Source organism: Myotis myotis, unplaced genomic scaffold (assembly GCF_014108235.1).
Source record: "Myotis myotis isolate mMyoMyo1 unplaced genomic scaffold, mMyoMyo1.p scaffold_m19_p_8, whole genome shotgun sequence".
In the NCBI taxonomy this organism is placed as follows: domain Eukaryota; kingdom Metazoa; phylum Chordata; class Mammalia; order Chiroptera; family Vespertilionidae; genus Myotis; species Myotis myotis.
The window spans coordinates 18924070-18946813 of record NW_023416390.1 but is presented as its reverse complement, the minus strand read 5'-3'; the positions used below and the strand labels follow the sequence as shown (position 1 = coordinate 18946813).

The 22744-nt window shown below is 36.7% G+C and overlaps 1 protein-coding gene across 1 annotated transcript in view; it reads right to left on the bottom strand.

The window, feature by feature from the left end:
• VWC2L (von Willebrand factor C domain containing 2 like) overlaps positions 1-22744 on the bottom strand; it is a 148280-nt gene that overhangs the window by 104444 nt on the left and 21092 nt on the right. The window contains exon 3 of the mRNA XM_036318537.1: positions 15495-15624. Coding sequence (XP_036174430.1) covers positions 15495-15624 — 130 coding nt within the window. The remainder of the gene's footprint in view (positions 1-15494; positions 15625-22744) is intronic.

The following is a 22744-nucleotide window of genomic DNA, read 5'->3' as shown; positions in this document are numbered from 1 at the left end:
TGCGCACTTATCAGGTTTTTGTTTCTTAATGTGGGAGATGAGAGCAGGAAATAGTACAACAATTTCTTTGACCTGCCGATTCCTAATACTTTGCCAATTCTCTACATAACCAGATACTAATAAAAAGCTACAAAATATTTACTAAATTACAAGTACATGCAATCTTTTCAGCTATCTTCAAACTAGTGGACATAACAGTTCAAATATTCTGTAGTAGAAAAAGCATAAAGACCAATAGATTGCCCCATATTGCAATTAATTCCTACAATTAATTCTCTCTAATATATTCAAAGTGACTTAAAGTTCTGTTTACTTTTCCCCCCTTAGGCACTCTTTAAAAGGTTTTACCTATAATTTTTCTTTGAGCATATTGCAATGACAATTATTGCTTCTTTGCTTGTTTTCTTGCCCAGATTTCCCTTAAAGTTGGGAGTTTCTTGAAGACAGGGACTAATATTAGTCACCATTGTATCTCTAGCAGTTAGCACAATGCCTGGCAAATGGTGTATACTCAATAAATCTGTGTTAAGTGAAGAAGGGCAATACATACTTGCTAAACTGTATTGAGCACAACCATGTTGATGTTTTAATTTTATTGTGCTATTGAATATAGTTATCATGACAATAACAAAACATGCCATTAGAAAGATACAGATGCTAAAAAGGAGCTCTCATCAGCCATTTCTCAACATTTTACTAAAACATATTGGGATTTTTTTTTCTTCCAAGAAGTAATTTGAAATACATTTTCACGTGTTTTCGGTTGTTTGCTTGTTTTTCAAAGTTGATCTGGGTGTTGTGTTTCCCAAACTTTTTAACATGCCAAATCTCCTAGTCTTCTTGAATAAATTTTGCCATTAACATTCTAACTACACATTTTTAGTTGTAGGTGCACAAGTACTTGCAAAATCAAAAATAACCTTAAGAATCCTTTGATTGGCACTCCACCCCAAGCAGCATATAAAAACAAATTAAATTATATAAAATACTTGTCATAAAAATGTACAAGCATTTCTGTTAAATAAAAACAAACCAACAAATACCTTTGGGACAACACAGAGTATGTATTTATTTAGTTGAAAACATGGGCCCCCTGAAAGTGAGCAGAGCTGAGTTCTAGCCCCAGCTCCTTCTGCGGTAACCTTTTGAACAGTTCACTTTCACCTTCCAGCCTTGGGTTTTCTCCAAGTATAAAATACGATTTCTATCAGCTCATTTCCAAGGTCACTTTCACTTTTAAAGTTCTATTCTCCCGTGATTTCCAATTTTATCTAGAAAATAATTTTGGGGGAAAAATTCATTTATAGAGCCTGTAGTCCAATCCTTTTCTTAGAAATATATCTATTCTGTAACGGGTCCATACCTGTATGCATAGTATCACCATAATGTTTTGCATATATTAATAGTTTAGTTGAGGACTTGTGTGTAACATCATTTTCCTTTTGCCTTTTTTTTAAAAAAAGTCAAACCCTGTTTAAAGGTTGGCTGTAATTTCCCTAGATGCTTGAAGAATGCTGAGACATAGGGAAAATCAATTCTGTTTCTATTCTTTACAACCATGCTATAAAGAAAAATAATCATATCATGAGTATTCATTTGTACAGCCAAGATTCTATCTTAGGTCTTTCTTCAAAAGGAATGAAATAAAGTTTACATTTTGCTTAAATGTAGGAAATTTTAAATAGCTGAAATGAATGCAGAGCAGTTCTGGAAGATTTATTTCTTTGTCCTAATGCCTTTCAAGGTGATGTTTTACTTCTAGTTATCCCTAAGGGGATATAGAGACCTCAAATGCTTTGTAGATTTTCTTTTCATCTTCTCAAATACAATATAGCTATGGTCCTTTAAAGAGTTTTTATTGGGGAAGTATGAATTTGAAGTGGGCCCACTTTTCCCATCAGGATGAATTGCTTACTATTTGACAGAGTTATTTGCACAATATGTATGGAATGTTCTCTTAGGCTTATTTCATTTTGTGTATTTTTCATCATTGGTTGAATTCAGTAGTAAAATACAATTATTTGATGTTTGTGACAGTCACAATAAGATAGAAGTTTAAAAAGCGATTATTTTTTGTTCTGAAAATATTTATTAAATTTATTTATTTCAAATATTTAAACCAAGATCTGAGTGTCTTTCAATCAAAATAATATAAAAGTTTGGTAATATTTTTAAGTAAAACATATTTAATGCCTTTAATGAAAATTCAATGAATAATATTAATTTTTAAAAAGCTCTTATCTTCTGCCCTGGCCAGAGTGGCTCAGTTGGTTGGAGAATCTTCCCTAACACCAAAGATGGTGGGTTCAATTTCTGGCCAGGGCACAGCACATACCTGGGTTGTGGATTCCATCCCTGGTCAGGGGGTATGTGGGAGGCAACCAATCGATGTTTCTCTCTCTCTCTCCCCTGCCTCTCTCTAAAATCAACTTTAAAAAAAGCTCATATCTTCAACATCTAAGAAGGGATTTGTAAGTCTTAAGACAGCAATTATGTGCTGTGCTTGGTGGTTTGTCAAATGAACCAATTTCCTCCTGCCTTGCCACTTTCTCTTCTACTGCAAATTCTTGTTCTCAGTGTTTGTCATTAAACTGAGTGATAAAATTAACCACTTTATAGTCTTTATATTTTATTACTTTTGTTCTTGCCATATAAATTTTCTTTCCCTGCAGATCTAGAGAAAATCTCTCTTAAAATTCTACTAGTCAGCTAAATCTTTTAAGGAGGTAAGTTAGGAATGTTTTAATGTACTTAGCTAAAAAGCATAATCAGAAAATCCATTATTAAATGTCATTTCTATTTTATGGTAAACAATAATCTCAGCACTATGGGAAGTACAAAGTGTTTGGAATCAGAAAAATCTGGATTTGAAAGGTAAATACATTATTAATGAGGTATTTGACACCTTATTTTATATCTTTAAACCTAATTTCCCTCATTTACATAAATGTTTGTATGTGGACATGTATATTGGCAGGCCAGAAGGGGCACTATTTTTGATGGGTGGAAAAGGTGTTTAGTGTACCTCAGATGATGCTGTATAGGGGGATGATTACTTCACTCAGCCCAGGGACCAGACCATTGCCTCCTTTGCAAGGAGTGAAAACAGAATTCAATTAAGTCTCTTTTTTTTAACCATAATGCTGCATGAATTCTGGCTTGAAAGGCTCCCATGCTCTCCTCTCCCTTGCAGCTTTAATCCTATGTTGCTTTTCTTTGTCATCTATCTCCATTCTTTTTTTAAATTTATTTTTATGTAAGTATAGTTAGTATATAATCTTACATTGATTAGTTTTGTGTGTACAATATAGTGATTCAATATTTTTATACCCTACAATGTGATCACCCCACTAATTCTAGTAACCATCTATCACCGTGACATCACAACATTATTGACTTCCCCTTCCCCTTTATACCCATCCCCCACCCCCTCTCTCTGGTCACCATTCCTTTGGCTCCTGTTTTTTTGAATCTATTGTTTGTGTTTAGATTCCACATATAAGTGAAACCATATGGTATTTGTCTTTCTCTGCTTGATTTATTTCCCGAAAGAAATCATCTAGTCCAAGAAGGCAGGACAAAGGATGCAAGACACCGAGAAGGCCACACCTTCAACACATGGCCTCAGTCCCTGCTGCTGTATGTGTTTCCCCTATTTGAAATTCCAACTCAGGAAAAGATTTGGACACAACACTGCTGACTATTTAGTTACTTAAGGACGCCAGAAACTGACTGGGCGTAGCCTTCCAGAAAGCAGGCGTCTTGCTTTATGGACCTCTCTACAGAACCCATAAAAGTGTCAGCGAGAGGAACGGAAGACTCAGGGTTGGCTGTTCCCGACCCTGACAAGCAGGAGCATTTGTGGCTGCTCCATGCCATCACCTTGTACAGATGGAGCTCATGGAAGCAACATAAGTACTAATATGTGTGCAGGAACTTCCCATTTCCCTTTTCTCAACTGAGGGGTATCCAACCATAAAGATGTTTCCAAAGAGGTTTAACATTTCTGATAGATTGACCTGAAGCATCTCAGAGCTACATTACATATCAGAGGTGTTATTGCCAAGAGCTTCATTCCTCAGCCACAGAGATCCCTGGAGAGTTCCCCAGAAAGGATATTGGTTACAAGTTTCCTTTGTCCCTGTTTTATGCCATATTTCTGATTTCTTTTCCAGCTGCACAATTGGGTTTCCAGAATTAAATATTATGCCCTGCACTCAGTTGTTCTCCCTCTGCTTCATTACCAAGTCACATTTCCTGAATTTGTTTCATGTCATGGTAAGTTCAGTCGATTTCACCAAACCCTGACAAAGCACACATTCAGTCAATGTTCATGGCTTCCTTAAAAGTCCAATCCGCATTTTTAGATAAAATCTAAAGGATAACACTGACTAAAGTATGACATTAATTTTGCACTAAAGTGACCCGTACATTACGTTATGTAGTTAAGTTAGCTCTTAAGAAACAGACACTTTCTGGGTCCGTGACAAGATTATGAAGCAGTAAAAGGTTAAGCTGGACTTGGTTATCCCGGCAATCATCCTGTTTTTTCTAAGTCACCTTGATATACCTTCCATCAACATATGCGCCACTAATCTTAGTGGTCAACTACAATTATGAAATAAATCTTCTATAGGCACCCCCTTCCCATTGCATGCAGCACCCTAGGCTCTCTATGACTGACAACTGTTCTCTATGAAATAGAAGGCTAGTACTTTTCAAGAGAGAACTTAAAATAACCCAGAGAATCAAATTTCCTATTTAATTACAGCTCTTCCAAAGGAACAATATGAGTGTTTGTTCATTCATTTAAAAATGTGCATTTATACCTACAACATATTGTAGATTGTGGGGATGTAATTTATAGTTGTGTGCAGAGGGAAGACAAGCAACTTAAATGTGTAAAATCTATATTATTAATGTAACAGTAGGTGTGATGGAGAATGAAAAACAGGGAACAGAGTGGAAAGTGGTAGTTTTGAGTGTTACCTCATAGCTCCCAGAACTGTATGAGGATCAGAGTCCAGGCACTGAGATCCTAGGCTTCTGGGGTGCGGTGTGTCTGAGACCAGTAGGGAAAAATTATCCTAAATATCTCAAGTCCAAAAGTGAGGGTGATGCTGTGACTGTTGGCTGAAGAGGTGCTAGGACTTTTTCAGAAACACCCAGAGTTCTGGGTCCTTCTTTTCCCAGGGTCAAGGGAGGTAGAGGACCAAGAGGTTCCATCTTACCTATAAGAAAGGGAATCTGGGAATCTGTGCCTGGGGGATGAGTCTGTTAGAGATTCTGGCTGCAGACCTCTGAAACTTGTGAGGAAGATGGACTAATACCTTCCTCGAGGTCCTCCAGGCTCATCTTGCTCAAATGATTTTGAAGATATTCAGATTCAAAGGTCAAGGCACACTGTTTACGTTGCAACTCTGTTTGGCTTTTGTCTGACTGCACAAGGTTTACATTCATTGGTGGCAATGAAAGGTTGGGGGGGTGGGGGGACAGGGCTTGCTCTGCACCTCTATCTCTGGAAAGCCTGTACATCTCCATGGCGATGCTGAAGTGAGGTACAGAGAGGACAACTTCCTCATGTGTCTACATCAGAAAGGAGGTGTGGATACAGTGACTCTGAGACTTGATCTGTGCCTTCATGTCAGCAGTGACCCCTTTGGGTGCCTCTGAGAGCTATGTGGGTGCCTGAGCATGCAAGGGCGAGCTGGGGGTCATAGTAGACGGTGATTCCACACTTCTGAAACCAAGCAGTTGGTCTCTCCCATGGCCAATGACGTCAGCCTCCCTTAAAGAGATGGGATTATTTCTCGTAGTTCATGAATCTTGGCAAGACTGAATGCCGCGGCTTGCCAGTCAGACCTCACCTAAGTTAATTATTCCAAGAATCCAGTCCATCTCCCAAGGAAGCTCCTCTTGATACCAATTGCCCTGTTAACTGCCATCCTCAGTTCACAGAGGTGTTCTATTTGAGATTACTGTATACAATCCTAAAAGTCAGCAATATTATACTAAAACATAATCGGAGAGGCTCACAAGAGAAGGTGAAGTTAAGAATAGAAATGCATCAAATTTCTGGAAGACATAGTCAACACTTTGCCAAGTTACTAGTTTTGAGCCAGATTATCTTGAAGTTATATGAATGTTTAGGAAGAAGATAATGAGTACATGCATGCTTGTTACTCTTCCTCTGGTCTCTCAAGTGCCCTGTGGGGTGATAAGCTGAACAATAAAGTACATGGCACTTGAAGGAGTGAGTGCAACTATCGAATATGTCTGTTCCCATGGGAGTAAGTGTGTGCTTTGTGGGAGGACTGGACTGGACATTCCAAAGCTTTCTGTAGGGAAAATACAGTCCTTAAGCTTTTCCTATATGTGGAGGAGGAAAACAAAAAAAAGTTCATGTTTTTGCATGTGTTGGCCTTCCTTTATTTTCTGAAGGACTGGGTGGTCCTGATAAGTGAAAAAGAGATGTGATTAGAAGGATATAAATATGGTATTAATTTTCATTGTGTCAACATTGTACAATAATGCTTTTGAAATCTAATTTGCTGATGAATTAAGAAGGAATCCTGTTGGTTTAAGACAACATAAATATCAATATTTCCTTTCATATTTTGGAGGAAGCTCTATGAAAGCAATAGGAAATTATTGTTTGTGGCTCATTAAAATAGCTATTTATAATTATTCTGTTTTGACATCTACTCTATATGAATATAATAATTCTGACCTTCAGTTATGGAGTCAATGAAATGCAGATTTTGAAACTGCCTTTGATAGGATGTGCTTTCATCATGAACTATTTTCAGGGGCTCTGTGGAAAATGAATATGTTGCCAGAAAATTTTTCATCTTCAGTGTGTTTGTTTTCAATGTCTTTGTTTCACTTGTTACTAATTATCTACCCCAGAGGAAGTGAGAAAATATCAAATTGAGGTGAGATACTTGCATCCAATATTCAAACTTAAAAGGCTGATTCTGCGAGATAGCTTCATGAAAATATCAATGGATAGACTTAAGTGAACCTTTTAGTGATTGTCCTCATAGGTGCATAAAATGGGCAATGAGGTTTGTCCAAATGCTTTATAAGAAATTTCAAGTTAAGGAGTTGAAAGTCAAGTGGTAGGATTATTAGTTGGTTAATTAATTTATAGAGCACAAATTGCAACAAGGAATTATAGTGCAATTTCTGAAAAGTAACACATCATTGATTATTTAATTAAATTATAATAGTAGTGAGAAAATTTACATAATATTTTAAAAGAATTTTTCTATTTTCTCTTTTAAATCATAATTTTAAATTACAAGGATAATACATGTCTGTTGTAGGAAATGTAGACAATATGGGTTAGCAAAGGGAAGAAAGTAAAAGTCATCCATTAGCCTACTGCTGAGAGTTAAGTACCATTAACATTTTTAAGTATTTTCTTCCAGTCTTTTTTATACATATAATATATATTCTTTTTAAACAAAAATAGGATTATCTGTCTATCTATCTATCTATTTATCTATCTATCTATCTATCTATCTATCTATCTATCTATCTTTCTGGCCTACTAGCTTATTTTAATACTCTGAACATGTATTTTGTATCTGTGTGTGTGTGTGTGTGTGTGTGTGTGTGTGTGTGTGTGTGTGTTTGCAGGGTATTCTTAATTTTTTAAAAATTATTACTTGTAATGTTCTCTTAGTAGTCAGTTCATATAGATATTCTATAGTTTTTTCATAAGAATACCTCATTGTTGAATATTTAAGTATTAGGTTTTCTAAGTTTTTGCCATTATAAACAACTGTGTAATAAATCTTTACATACACATTTTTATACTAGAGGCCCAGTGCACTAATTCGTGCATGGATGGGGACTCCTGATCAGGGCCATCTCACCCAATCCCGATTGGGGCCATCAGATCCAGCTGGCTGGAGGGAGGGACCACGGGAGATTGGCCATGGGAGCACACTGACCACCAGGGGGCAGCTCCTTCATTAAGTGTCTGCCCCCCAGTGGTCAATGTGTGTCATGGCTACCAGCTGGTTGGCCGGTCATCTGGTTGTAACCGTCGCTTAGGCTTATATATATATAGATACCTACTAATTATTTCTAGAAGTGATATTGCTGGATCAGTGATTTTTAAATATACAAGCATATCCTATGTCAATATAACAGTTTTATCTTCTTTCCAGTTCTTCTCTTCTGATGCTTTTTCTTTTTTCTAATTACATTAGCTAGTTCATATCTACTAATTGTTTAAAATTTTAAATAGTGGACATCGTTGTCTTATTCCTGACTTTATGAACAATGCACTCAGTGTTTTCCTTAAACATTATTCTCTCTTTTGGGCCTGAGGTAGATATAATTTATCTTGTAAAAATTATTCAGTTAGTCTTATTTGATGAAGAGTTTTTGTCAATAGTTTTTGCCGATTTATGTCTAATGTCTTTATGAATATATAGAAATAATAATATGATCTTTCTTTTCAATTTATTGATAGAATAAATTATATTAAGAGAGTTCCTAATTTTGAACTATTTTTTGTAAACTCCACTTGGTCAGAACAAATAATTATTTTAACCCACTGCTAGATTCTATTTGCTAACACAAATATACAATACTTTTACCACAATCTCTGAAAGCCCAATATTTTGGTAAGTTTGATACCAAAACTCAGTTGGGATGGAAAACTGGCCTAAGATGATACAAGATTCCATATTTATTCAGTCTCTGTAGTATAATCTATATATATAAAAGCCCAGTGACTGTATGGCAGAACAACCAGAACGACCGGAGTGACCGATCACTATGATGCACACTGTGGTGGCCAACCAACCTTATCGGTGCCCAATCATCCCCCCCAAATCCTGTAACCTCTTCCCCCTGCCAGCCCTGCCCCCAATTCCCCACCCCCACCCCTCTCTCCCATTCTGAGGTGCCCAAGAGCTGCCCTGATGCCTGGAGCCCCAGGGGGGAGTGGCTCAGTTCTTGGCTGTGTTCCTCCAGACCTTGAGAGCACCAAATTACAAATGCAGCTGCCACAAGGGAAGCCTTGATAAGAAGTGGGAGGAATGTACAACAAAGAGGGTGAGAACTGAGGAAAAGCCTGCCTGGAAGAACCCGCACTAGGGGCAGCCACGCCCCTACCCCCAACTCCACCCAGCCCTGCAGGCTGCCTGATAGACATTACTGTGAGGCAGGTGTGGAGAGGGCTCCCTGGGCATGTGAGGGGGGTGCACTGTGACTCCTGCACGCCACCACTGCCCCTCACTAACCTGTGCCCAACACTGTGCAACCACCCACCTGTGCCGCAGCCACTGCTTCCTCGCGCTCACGCTGGGGCCACAGTCACCAAAGCCTCCTCCTGCACTGTGCTCCTGGCCGGCTTTGGGTCAGTCAACCTCCTGCATCCCCTCTCCCTGCTGGCCCGGCCCAATGGCCCTCATCAGGGCAGGCCAGTGGACCCCACCCATACACAAATTTGTGCACCAGGCCTCTAGTTATTATATATTTTGTTGTAGAAATGTTAATGTTATTGACTGAAGAATGCTGCACTATACCCTCTGGCAATGTGATATATTGTACCATATACGAACCCCATTTCCTCTGTGAAATTCACAACCCAAGGGCTTCAGATTGGGGATTTGGTATTTTTTTTTTTTTTTTTTTTTGATTTTTTACAGAGAGGAAGGGAGAGAGATAGAGAGTTAGAAACATCGATGAGAGAGAAACATCGATCAGCCGCCTCCTGCACATCTCCTACTGGGGAAGTGCCCGCAACCCAGGTACATGCCCTTCACCGGAATCGAACCTGGGACCTTTCAGTCCGCAGGCCGACGCTCTATCCACTGAGCCAAACTGGTTTTGGCAAGGGGGATTTGGTATTTTAATAGTTCTTCGTTACTAATCAAAAATAAGGTTGCCCTCTACTTCCTTTTTCTTAGTGTGTAATCTTTGGTTTGTATTAATATTATACTCCAAGGAAAAAAAAGAAATGGAAAATTTTGTTCTGTCTCTCCTCTGGAAGAGTTTAAGTAACATTATATTTATCTTTTCTTTAAAGGATTTCTATAACCTTTCAAATTATAAAGTACAATAGTTTCTTGAAAATTCACTTAATTTAAAGGCCCATAAAGTAAAAAGTCAAAGTTTCCTGCTTCTACATTCTCACTTCTACTCTTCTGGTCACTGTTAAATATTTGCTGTGTATTATTCTAGAACTTGCTCTAGTTACATATAAAAATAACAAAAAGTGCTTAAAAAAAATTAGCCTTGGCCTGTGTAGCTCAGTTGGTTGGAGCATAATCCTGTATACCAAGAAGTGGCAGTTTGATTCCTGATCAGGGCACATAGCCAGGTTGAGGGTTCCATCCCTAGTCTGGATGTGTGTAGAGGCAACTGATTGATGTTTCTCTCTCACATTGATGTTTCTCTCTCTCCCTTGCTTTCTCTCAAATCAATATTTTTAAAATTGCACAATTAAAAAAATAAAAATTAATCTAATTTATTAGTGAGATTTAACAGTTTCATATCTTTTAAACGTCTGTAATTTGTTTGTGAAAGCTGTGTACTTTTCTGTTGTTTTCATTAACTCAATTTATAAGGACTTAAAGTTCTAAAGAGATTATCTCTTGTCTTTACCTTCTCATTACTACTCCCTATAAGTAACCGTTGAATCATTATTGATGTTCTATTGTATAGCCATTTAGCTCTTTTCCTATGTACAAATTTAATATTTATTTAAAATTATATATTTGTTAACAGTAAAATGTTTAAATATATATATATATATATATATATATATATACATATATATTACTTAAAAGGTATGCATTATAGATAGGATACATTATTATGTATAAAATAATGTGTAATCTACTATACACTGCTTGCTTATTTTACACAGCAGTAAAAAATGTCAGTAAGGTATTTTTAAAGGCTGAAATAGGTTTCATTACTTCATTGAAGGTCTATTACATTTTCTCTCACCTTTCCACTCCTAAAATGCAGTGAAAATTTAGGGCATGAATGTGGGACAAAGTACAAGAGCTGGAATTACCTCCTTTCCCCTAAGTCACATGAAAATTGTGGTGGAAACCACCTTAACAATTGTTCTAACATTATCAGCCCTTAATATGTTTGCCAACATCATCAATCTCAAATATTATCATTACAATATTGGAATCTCTTTAATTTCTAACTCCGTGAGCCCTTGTGAATTTAAGTGAATTGCCATGTATTTACCAGACATTTGGTTTTCTTCTGTGAGTTTCCTTTATATGCCCTTCGCTCCTTTCTGACCTCCCTGTGGAACTGTTTTCCTCTTATTTCAAGGAGCTCTACGGATAGGAGGAATATTAACTAACATGTGTGTCAAACCTTTTCTCCCAAGAACCTCTAAAAGGCATCTGATGCTTGTAAAGTTCCCCCCCCCCTCCTATCTGCCCCTCCCTTTATTATATTCTTTCGGGTTGACCTTTTGGCTAACCTGTTTCCTGCTTTATTTGTTTCACTACTAAACTAGAAGAGAGTCAGGGATATGGAATTAAATATTTGAACAGGGCTTATGACAACTTTAGCTTAGTTAGAAAGGATATGAAAATGCTTCACTTCGTGTGTGTGGAGGATTTTGTGGGTGTTTCCTGTCTATTACAATTTTTCATGAAGTGACTTTTCCTTCAAAACCATGAATAATGACTGAATATATATCCCAGCCAAAACATAGAGCTGGCGGACATACTGGCTGATGAAATGTAAAAAATGCAATTTGTGGTTCTGATGCCCCGATGATCATATATTTTAGGAGTCAAATGTATGATCAGTTACCAAATATTTGAAATATATATATGATACTCCAAGGTAGAATGTTTTCTTCAAGCAGATGTTGTGCTAATCTATTTTTTTTCATAATATAAAAACAAACAAAAAAGCATGAGGAGTATTCACTAATTCACATGGAAAGGACTGGGACTGAAAGATAGGTCAAAGTAATATTATCTTGGGGACAGAAGAACAGTCTGGAAATGCTATTCATTTCAGGAGCCGTTTGGATTACTAGCTCTTGCAGGTGTATAGAGCAGGGAGGAACAAATGTTTAATGAAACTTTAAAAAACAATACATTTCTACGTTCCTATGTTAATTCCCCCAATCTTCCCCAAATAAATAATTACTGTCCTCTTGCTCCTCCTGGCTTGTGTTTCCTTAATGTTTCTATTTTATTCTGACCACATTGAGAGTCTTTATTTGTTGCTAAACTAACTTCAATATAATAGACTATATTTTATGGCATGGCTATATTCACTGATAACCATTGAAAAGCTTGCTTGAGGTCATAAGTTGAAATTTTCCTTTTTTTCCCAAACATCCTATGAGAAAAATTTTACAAGTATATGTAATTAAATCTATTCATAAAATTACATTATGGAGAATAAAGATGGGCTATCATTGTTTATTTAGGGAACATATTACTTAGTACTTTATAATATTTTTAAAAATACTTGCATCCAAAGATAATTGTTACATTTTCATTGGCAACTACTGTTTTCTGGAAAACCATACATGGCCATGTACTTCTTTGCTTTGTTTGTTCTTAAATAATCTGAGAAAAAAGATTTTTATATTAGCTGAATATTGAGTTTTAATATTAGGTGTGGGAGATTCTATTGCTTTAAACTTTCATTTTATATCTTTAATGCCTCTTGCTCTTGGCAAATTATAATTCAGGAAAGCAGAAAAATCTAGTATGCAAAATCTAGTATTTGTCAGCCAAGATAATCAGCATTTATGCACACTGAAAATTTTCAATATTTATGAAGAATTTTAAAATGTATAAAATATGATAGGACTATTTACAAATTAAGATCTAGTGCCTCTACATTTTTCCACAGGGTTGATTTTTATCTTGTTTTTTACATATAAGGATATAGTAGTATACTTTAAAAAGAGCTTACATTATAATGAACAAAATAGTCTTGTCATATAGAATGAGACAGTATTATCATGTATTGGAAATTTAGGCAACAATTCTAGATCTATTTTGTCATAGTAAATATATATTTCCCTTCACCTTTTCTTTACATGGGTGACCTGTTTCTGTTTTCTGGGCTAGGCCTCCAATGAAGGCAAGCAAGACTAGGCTTAGTCTGTTGTCTCAATAAAATACTGGTAACACTGGTGGTCATAGGCATTCTCTAGTGGTCCTTAGTATGCTCCTCTTAGCAATGATTATACTGTACTTTTGGGCACAAGTGACTAATTACTGGAATTTAATAATTATAAAAAGATGTCATAATGTTATAGTACAATAAGAGTTAGTATTTCTGCTAACTCTAATTTAGGCTCATTTCCTTTATTTAAAAAATAAAAAAACATTTACTTGGAAATGGTAAGAGAAAACAGAAGTGGTTGTTTTGTAGCGTTTCATGAACTAAAATTTGGAAAACTTTACTAATATTTCTTGTTCTGTCAACATATGCTCTTCAGGAATACTAATGGATTACAAATTGAACTAATAGAACAATTCAAGTTCATTCATTGTTTTTGTACAAAGAGGGTTTCATTTCAAGACAAATTCACACTCTGGCAAGTTACAGATTGAAATAGGATAATCTTGGCGACAGATTACATATGACTAGTTTATAGTGGCTGATTTAACATTTGACATGGAAATTACCCCTGTATATATTATAGGCTTTGGTGTGGGGTAGCAGGGAGATGTGGCAGATGCATGTGTAAAAACTCTATTTTAAATGCATGGTCTTGTATGGTTTAATTCTGAGTGTATTCTAAGTATGTCCAGACAAGAGATTTTAACTGTAAGCATAATTTCATTTACCCTAAATGTAAAAACAAAGCCAACCAGGGCCACTTAGGGAAGAGAGGATCCTCAAGGACCTATTTAGACAGTTGCTTCTAGAGAGAGAGAAAAAATGTTCAGTCAAAGACTTGTCAATCCTAATTTTAAAGATTGATTAGGTAGCTGATTTTTTTCTTCCTTCTGTCCTTGGAGAAAATGAAAAATAACAGGTCCCCTTCCACTTTACACTAACCATTCATATACTTTATGACAGTTAGCTTTCCCTTGAGTCTTCTCTTCTCCAGGAAAAATTATGCTAACTCCTTCAGTCTGTCCTCATAGGTCCTATTTTTCAACCATTAAATCATTGTATGGTTCTCCCTGTACCTTTCCCAGTTTCTTCAAAATCCCTTTAAAAATATAAAGTCTTAAGTTTTACATCTCCGCCTATATTAGATAGATTAGAATGCCAGAGGAATATTTCTTTCTACATTCTACGTCGAAGAGATGGTTACTATGACACAGGTCAGTTGGATGATAGGGAAAAGGAGAAAAAGAGAAGCCAGGTGAGCAGTTTAATATTCAACTCATTGGCTTTATGTGATCAGAAAGCGTAAAAACTGGGCCTGATAAAATTTCATAGGATTCTTCGTAAGCCCTTTTCAAAGATACTAAAACGTAAAATTACTATAAAACCCATCAGGCTGCTTTTGAGTTTTCTTTAACTAAATAACCTGATACTCCTCTTTAATAATTATAATTCTTCAAAGTAAAACATTAGTATGTGAACTAACATCATGCCAAATTCAGGTCCCCAAAAATGTGTAATGGAGGATGATGAGCCCTGCTAACTCAAGAGAGGGCACGGGGATTCAACGTTAGAGTGACCTCACCTTAATTAAGAGCTAGAACCACTTTTTCAAGTAGATATTAATGCCAAGAGGGGACATTGGTGGAGTGTTACCCAGCAAAGGTTTATTATTGGGTAGTACGTGACCAGTAAGAAGAGCATGATATTGGCTTAGCTGACATGCTGTTCCGGGTTCATGGCCTGGCATTTTCTTCTCTGCAGCATCACCTTGATTTTGGGTAATGCTGTAGTAATTTCTACCTTTCCATTGCATGGGGGCCAAAAAGATCTTATAAACCAAGTTCCCCTCTTTAACAATTACTATGAGAGCAAGATTCCATGGTAATAAAATCCTAGAATAAAAGCCCTAGAGTTTCTAGTGTTTTCTTACTTCAACTTAGGTGCATTAATAATTGAATTCTGTATTTATTTGATAATGCTAAACCTAAAGTCTTATCTATACCAAAAGCAAAATACCTGGCATTTATCCTCTCTACCCTGGGTTATGCACTATGAACTAGGTAAACTGCTTCATAGCCTCCACGAGAGAGAAATTCAGTCACTACGGAAAGATGATACTTATCCTTTCCAATACCCTCCTTATCAATCAACAATAAATAGTAGGCATCACAACAAAGTTGGCGTATAAAAGCTTTAGTTCCCCCAGTTGAATGCTTCATGATTCACCCGTTGCTGGTTTATTTTCACTTTAGGGTGGGATAAAAATATAAATTGGCCAGGCCCATGTTGAAAAGCCACAGGCCGACCTGAGAGGGCTCTTGCATTGAATGGTGTGCAGAGGTGCAATGTTTGTATTTGGCACTAACCCCTCTTTGGAAGCTAATGCAGTATGGTCTTACCATTTTTGCAGACAGGACAACATTGCTCTGGTTCATAGACTGGGTTGACACACTCAGGAACTGCGCAGTCTGCTACAACACAGTGAACTTCATTGCTGGGCTCACAGCGACACCATTCACATGGAGAGGGCTAGGAACAAATCTAAAATTAGCCCCTTTTCTCCTATAACTTAATGCTTGCACATTCATATGCTGTCAGCAGACAAAACATTAGTGTTTATATTGGCTTTACTGTATTAACTCCATTACCATGTGTCTGATCATTCTTCCCCAATGGAAGGCAACCTAGACGTCCAAGCCACGGTAGGTTGTCATGTGCATCTTAGGTTGCCAGGAGCAACTGGGCATTCATGTATGACTTTCCTGCCTGTGCTCCTACTTCCCAAAGACCATTTTGGACAACTAATATGTCACCTCCTGGTTTTGTTTCCAGATGTGCTGATTGCTCTGCCTTCCTCTCATAAAGAGGAATGAGACTGGGACATGTGAAGTAAGTTTTTGCCATTCATCATTTTTCTTCCTAAAAAAAATTACCGAGAAACAAGAACATGGTAAATGGACATTCTTACCTTTTTTATGAACTCTTTTGTTCCCAGCTAACCTAGACACTAAATGACTTTTTTTTTCCCCATGTGAATTTTAGAGGAGATTGCATTTGGAATGCAAACATCCAGGCACTGCCTGTTGGAAGATTTAGTGAATACCTCGCATCTTGCCTGCTTACTTTTATGAATGAACTAAAATCCATTGGCTTAAAAAAACCACTCTTATAAAGCCACTTTTTAAGAGTCAACGACTCTAAAAATAGAGCTGAAAAATGATTCATGTAGGGGGAAAATAAATTGATTGTAAATTGTAATTGAAAAAGAAAACTAAATCAGAAAGCTATTTTTGTCTTCAAAGTACTTACCGATCGAGAGTGAGTTTGGGGTTTTGCTGCCTTTTAGAAACTGCTTATGCCACAGATAATCTTAAGCAGTGGCCCCTCTATGACTTTCATATTCTTTACAGGTTCTAGCTCTCCTTTCTCATGAAACAGAGGTTCCGAATTCTGGGATGACAACTTGGAGGTCTTAGAAGTTATGCAGGTCTATGTATCTCAAATCAAGCCATTCGTTTCCAGATAATTCTGCCTCCATCTCTAGGCCCCAGTCTCTCCCTTCCAGACTATGTTAGTTAAAGCCCTCTGCCTTTGTCTCAGTGGCTAGTGCCCATGCCATTGCCTGCTCTTATTTCTTCTGGAACTTGAAAATTTGGGTAATATCAGTGCTCCTGGACTCAGGTAGCCTGGGGGATGGGGGTGGTTGTGGAAATCTTTCAACTAATTATTTTAAAAGTAAATTTATATTTGCTTTCTGCTTGAAGAATTATTTTAATTTCAAACTTAGTAGGAACAAGAGAAGTATACACAGAATCTGTGGGAAAGCATTGCTATTTCTTAACATGGTGATAAGTTTGTTAAAGGGCAGAGTTAAGGGCTTCACCAGGTGGTGAGTTGTGTTAGGCATTTCAGGAGAATTTACCGGATTGTCCCTAAAGCTGGGATATTCCTGAAGCTTCTCCACTGAATAATCTCAGTATATGAAGGAAAAACTTTGAAACTACAGAACACTATCTGATGGAGGAGATGTTTAATGAGGAAACAGTGAGAAAGATGGACAGTCTTGCTGCTATACTGTTCCTTTATGATATCTTACCTTCCCACGCAAAATTGCCAGGTGGCTCCCTTTCCTTGATTAACTGCAAAGTAGTGGCTGTGCACAGCCTTCTTAAAGCACAGAAGGACTTGGCCCTCATTTCTTGCTAATATGAGAGAAAAAGGAGCCACCGGTATCATCGCTTCCATACCCTGTGCTTCTTCAGCTGTGATCCTTTCTTCTTGCTGAAGGAGGGGCTGATTGTGTGACTCCAATGGACTGATTCTGGCATTAAAAGCCTCAAAGACCCCCTCCATGTTCCCATGCAAAACGTTTCCCTCAAAGTAACTGTGATCTTTGAGAAAGATCTGTTGGACGACTAGATTCCCAATGAAGACTGATGAAGGTTACCATCCTAATTCAAACAAGAGCAAGAATGCTATTCTGTGCACTCCCCTCTGAGGAGTTTATTTTTCAGTGATTTGTACATTCTTCATGCATCCAGATCCTCAGGAATAACCATTACCAACTAAATAATTGATTTATACAGTGTAGATATTTCCTGCTAAGAAGGAGATTTCACTAACTAGGGTGGTAAGTACAGAAAGAGATTATTATGGAGCTGCAGATGTGAGTTAGTAGAAAGTTGTAGTAGGCTGAGGTTAGGTTGCCACGTGGCTCACGTTCCTGGAGCTTGGCATTTTCAAGCCTTGGAGGCTGGTAGCTACCCTGGTATTTGGGTAAAGCACTGACAGATACTGGTCCTGCAAAGGCCCTGGGGCGTCTGCCTGACATTGGTGGAGGCTGGATGTGTGTGGACTGGAATCCTGAGAAACATTCTGTATAAGAGCTAAGGCCATAAGGCTTCCTGGCTAATGTATGCCTGCTTTTCTTCCTTCCTTCCTCCTTTCCTTCCTTCCTTCCTTCCTTCCTTCCTTCCTTCCTTCCTTCCTTCCTTCCTTCCTATGCCTGTTTTTTAAGGGATTTGGAGTAATAAGAAACATAAATTAGAAAAACAAAAATGTCACCCTAGCTATTGGAAGATACTACATTTTCCTGAAACTGGTTTTATTCATATACCACATTCATTTGTCCCTTCTTGGCCCAGAATCTCTTGTCTGAAACAAGTTATTTCCACTTTTCTTTTTATTCAGTCTTTTGTTTTCAAATAATGTCTGTTTCAGTCTTATTTCTTCTCATTTTAAGCCTCTTGGGCCCCTCTCCTTCCCCTCTTAACCGTCCATCAAGTTTAACCCATTGGCCTCCCTCCGCAGCCCCTCTGCCTCTTGCCATCCTCTTTCACATGCTCTCCAGTTCAGACACCCTCTTTCCTTGCCCAGTGTGACTTCCTTCACTGCCCTGAAAACACATTGCTTAAACATTGAGAAGTTTCCTAGGAGTGAGCAATGAGTTACTTGGACAATAATTTCAGACTTTAAAAATCCTTCCTACCGAAGAACATACAGCTGTGAGAGGTTTGGTGCTTTGAATAAATCTTTACATCTTAAGCACTGAGCTGGGTACAGATCTCCCTCTATCAGACTCTTCAATATGAAAACTATAGATTAAATCTGAAAACATCCCGGTAAAACCAAAGATTAAACAATAAAGTTATCCTTAGCGGAACAGAGGACACTGAAATAAGTACTTGGGGAAAATTACTCCTACTAGCTTTTTGCAGAGAAACATGTGAATTATGTCTGCTACATGGCTTTAACAGCCAGAGATTTGGGAAGATGATTAAATGACACCATCCTAAAATTTTATACCAGGAAAATCTATTCCTAGAAATGTCAAGGAATATTTTACTTCTACGAAAGGTTTGAAACATAAAGTAACATTCACTATATATACCTTATGCGCCTTTACAGAAATCTTAATTGAAATTAGGTTTCAAGGTCAAATTAATTTGTTACTGAATATATTCGATGATCTGAGTATATGACTGTTATGAATCCCTATACCTCCAGCTTAGTGTTTTGAATATCAAATATGGGACCCTTTTTAAGCGGAAACCTGGCATTTTATCTATAGTTTCTGCTATCACTGAATACATTTGCATGGCAAATCCAAACGTTGCCCCAGTGCCCCCAAATTTCAAATGGCTTTTCTGATATATATTTATAATTAATAGAGTAAAAGGAGACTCTTAAATATTGGCTTAGGTGACTAGAATTCCAATGTTCCTTCTTGGTATTAGAATGGAAACATCGCAATATACATTGTTTTCAAAGTGGTTAACTTCTCAAGATCTTGATGCTGAAATCCATTGTCCCTGTCTGTGATTTTTGAGGATTCTTAGAGAATTGGAGGAGATGTACCAGAATTTTGGAAACAGTAGATTGCTCCATGATGCTTTAAAGTGGAAAACATATAATGAGAACCAGTAACTTAATGACTGGAATAATTGGTAACTCCTGAAAAATTGTCAAATATATTCTTTGTGAGAATTTGGAAGCTAACACCAGATTATTAGAACATGCTATTATAGACTTGTTACACAGAGTTCTCCTAATGTTTATAAAAAATGTACATTTATTTTGTATCCATACCTATGGAAAGCCTGGATGTTTGGTCCATACATCAGTACCTCATGGCATCATTATTAATGTGGTGACTGCTACTGGCATTGTTCATAGAGTGCCAGGAGAATATGGTAACAGCCTATAAGATTTTTTATATGAATTCAAACCTCAGAGTGACAAGGATCATAGTAGTATTCAGTTTTCTATTTTAATTTGGTGAAGTTTAAGATAACAATGTTCATACAAGTTGAAGAACTCTAAATTAGAAAAAAAATAGAAAATAATATTTCACTTAGTTGGCTTTGTTTGGGTGGTATGGTAGCATGGTTAAAAGCAAGTTCCTTATAACCATGCTACTTGAATTCTAGTCTTAAATGCTTTACTTACTAGCTGGGAATCTTTGGAAAATTATATAACCTCGATGTGCCTTAGTTTCTTAATCTACAAAATGGGAATAACAGCATTACCAACTTCACAGCTACTGTGAAGCACATAAAAATATATAAAATATTATAACTATCATCATCATAATCATTACATACTTAGTGAGAGTTTTTTGAAAAAAAAATCAAAAAGTATACAATTGGAAGCATAAGACTGTTTAAAAGAATATTTAGCTTATTTCTCTTATTAAAGTGTAATCTGGTTGTAGAGGTGGTTGTGATAAAGTGTTTTTTAAAAATATATTTTTATTGATTTCAGAGAGGAAGGGAGAGGGAGAGAGAGATAGAAATATCAATGATGCAAGAGAACCATTGGTTGGCTGCCTTCTGCACAACCCCCATGGGGGATAGAGTCTGCAACCCGGGCATGTGGCCTGACAGGGAATCAAACCGTGACTTGCTGGTTCATAGGTCGATGCTCAACCAGTGAGCCACACTGGCCGAGCAGTTGTGATAAAGTTTTATAGGACTTGGTTTGGTGGTGATGGTGGAGGAGGGTGGTTGTGAACTAAAAGAATTCATCATGTCAGAAATACATTAAAATTATTAGAAGTCTCTAGATAAAGAATGATTGTGAATGGTTAAAATTACCATTAAAAGTCACTCAGAAAAAGAAAAGCAACAAATTTATTTTCCTGAAGTCTCATCATTTACATGTCAATTCAAATGCCCTCTCTCTCTCCAGGGCAGTTGGCCCTGACTATCCCTCCATCATCTCCTTCCATCATGCTGTCCATCCAGGGCACTAATCAGTTCATGAAATCACCTTATGAATTTGTTTATACTTCATTTTTATCTGCCTTCCCTACAGATTATACACTTCTCATATGGTAGTATGTTGTTCATTGCTATATTCTCAATGCCAGGAAGGCACCTTAGCACATGGTAAATACTCAATAAATAGCTGTTAACATATGCACAGTCATTTATGCATTATTTATATTTTCTTATTTGTTCAGCCATACCTCTGGGCAGCTCCATCTGTGTTCAAGGGCACTTTAGGGGGAAAGATTTCTGACTATGAGTTAGGAAATAACTATTTGAGTTTCAATATTACGGCAATGAACATAAACTCACTCTCTAAAGGGAATTTGAAATTCATAATATCTATTGTGTGGATCACAAGGTAAGTAAATCTTCAATCACCCCATTGACTGGACTATCTAGCAGATGATTGCAGACTTTTACTGCACTAGAAAAACACCATGATAACTAAATATAGGACCAGAATATGTGTGGAGGAACTGCTAGAGAGACTGAAAAACTCATCTCCTTTTATAATGTGTGTCAAGTTTAATGGTTGCTTATTGAACAAAATTATTTTAGTGTATTATTATAAAATATATTTTATAAAAAAGCCCAAATTTTAAACATGTCCATTCTCCTAAAGGGCAGGTTAGCATACAAAGTCTAACAAAACTCATTCTGAATGTTCTGAGAAACAGAACTTGCTTTCCAGGAAGCCCATTGTGCATATTGTTGAAGCCGGAAGGGACAGGATATATTCTAAGTGCCATGTTGCAGCATCCTAATGCCAAAGCACACATGATACTAGACTTTGGACACCATGTACTCTATGTCTTTGATAATTGTAAAAAATTATCAAAAAGAAGATAGCTTTGATTGCTTCTGCAAAAACTTCCCATTAAACAACTATTTAAAACCTGATCTCTACCAAGGAAAAGATACTGCTTTAAGAGGCACTCATCTTTTAGAGATAATTTATGGCATAAATTTCATCACTTTATGAAACAAATCTCATTACTTTCAAGCTGTATGAGAAATTTGGAAGATGCCATTTCAAAGTTGCTGATGCCTGTCAGGAATCTCTCTGTTCACTTCATTAAAATATACATTAAATTACAGAGTACAAGGGTTTTTCGCACCCACTGCCACTCTTGTAGCCAGTAATTTGCATGCGGCTGGAGTCCCCAAATAGTCAATGGATCTAATGGGTTTTAACCAAATTTTACCATCAGGTGAAAGAAGACCCATCGCATTACTGAGTAAAATGCTCCTCAGTGTCCTGTACTAATGGGATTGTTGTGACCTCTTCAGTGATCTGCCCTATTGATTGGAGGATATTTGAAATACAGAGGTCACAAGTCTTATCAAATTATGAACACAGAGCTGGGACTTATTTAAGAATTTTACTACTGTTGAAGCAAATAAAAAATCAGATGCATATATATTTTTTTATAACCATCACAGCTGGTCAGCAAATGTATATGCTTGTTATCATTTGAATAACAAGTTAAATAGTAACTGTTCTGGCTTTTTCTGAGGAGTTGGTATTTTGAAAATATATTCTGGAACATTATTTCTACGAGTCTGTTAAAAACCACTTCATGTTTGTTAAAAATGCAAACATTTTAGCCAAGTGATTGTAAAAAATGCACACAGCTTAGCCTATGTAGATACAATAAACCAGGTAGGTAATAAACAAAAATTCAGAAATATAAAATAGAAATTTAAAAATTATTTATTTGGCATATTTATTAAATATAGGATATATGTATATAAGGTAAACCAAGATGAACTACGTATCTAGCTTGCCCTCAATAAATGACAATCTAAAAGACAATAGTGATAATCTAGATATCTATAAAAATAAGTTTAATGTTTAAGGATTATTGGAATAAATC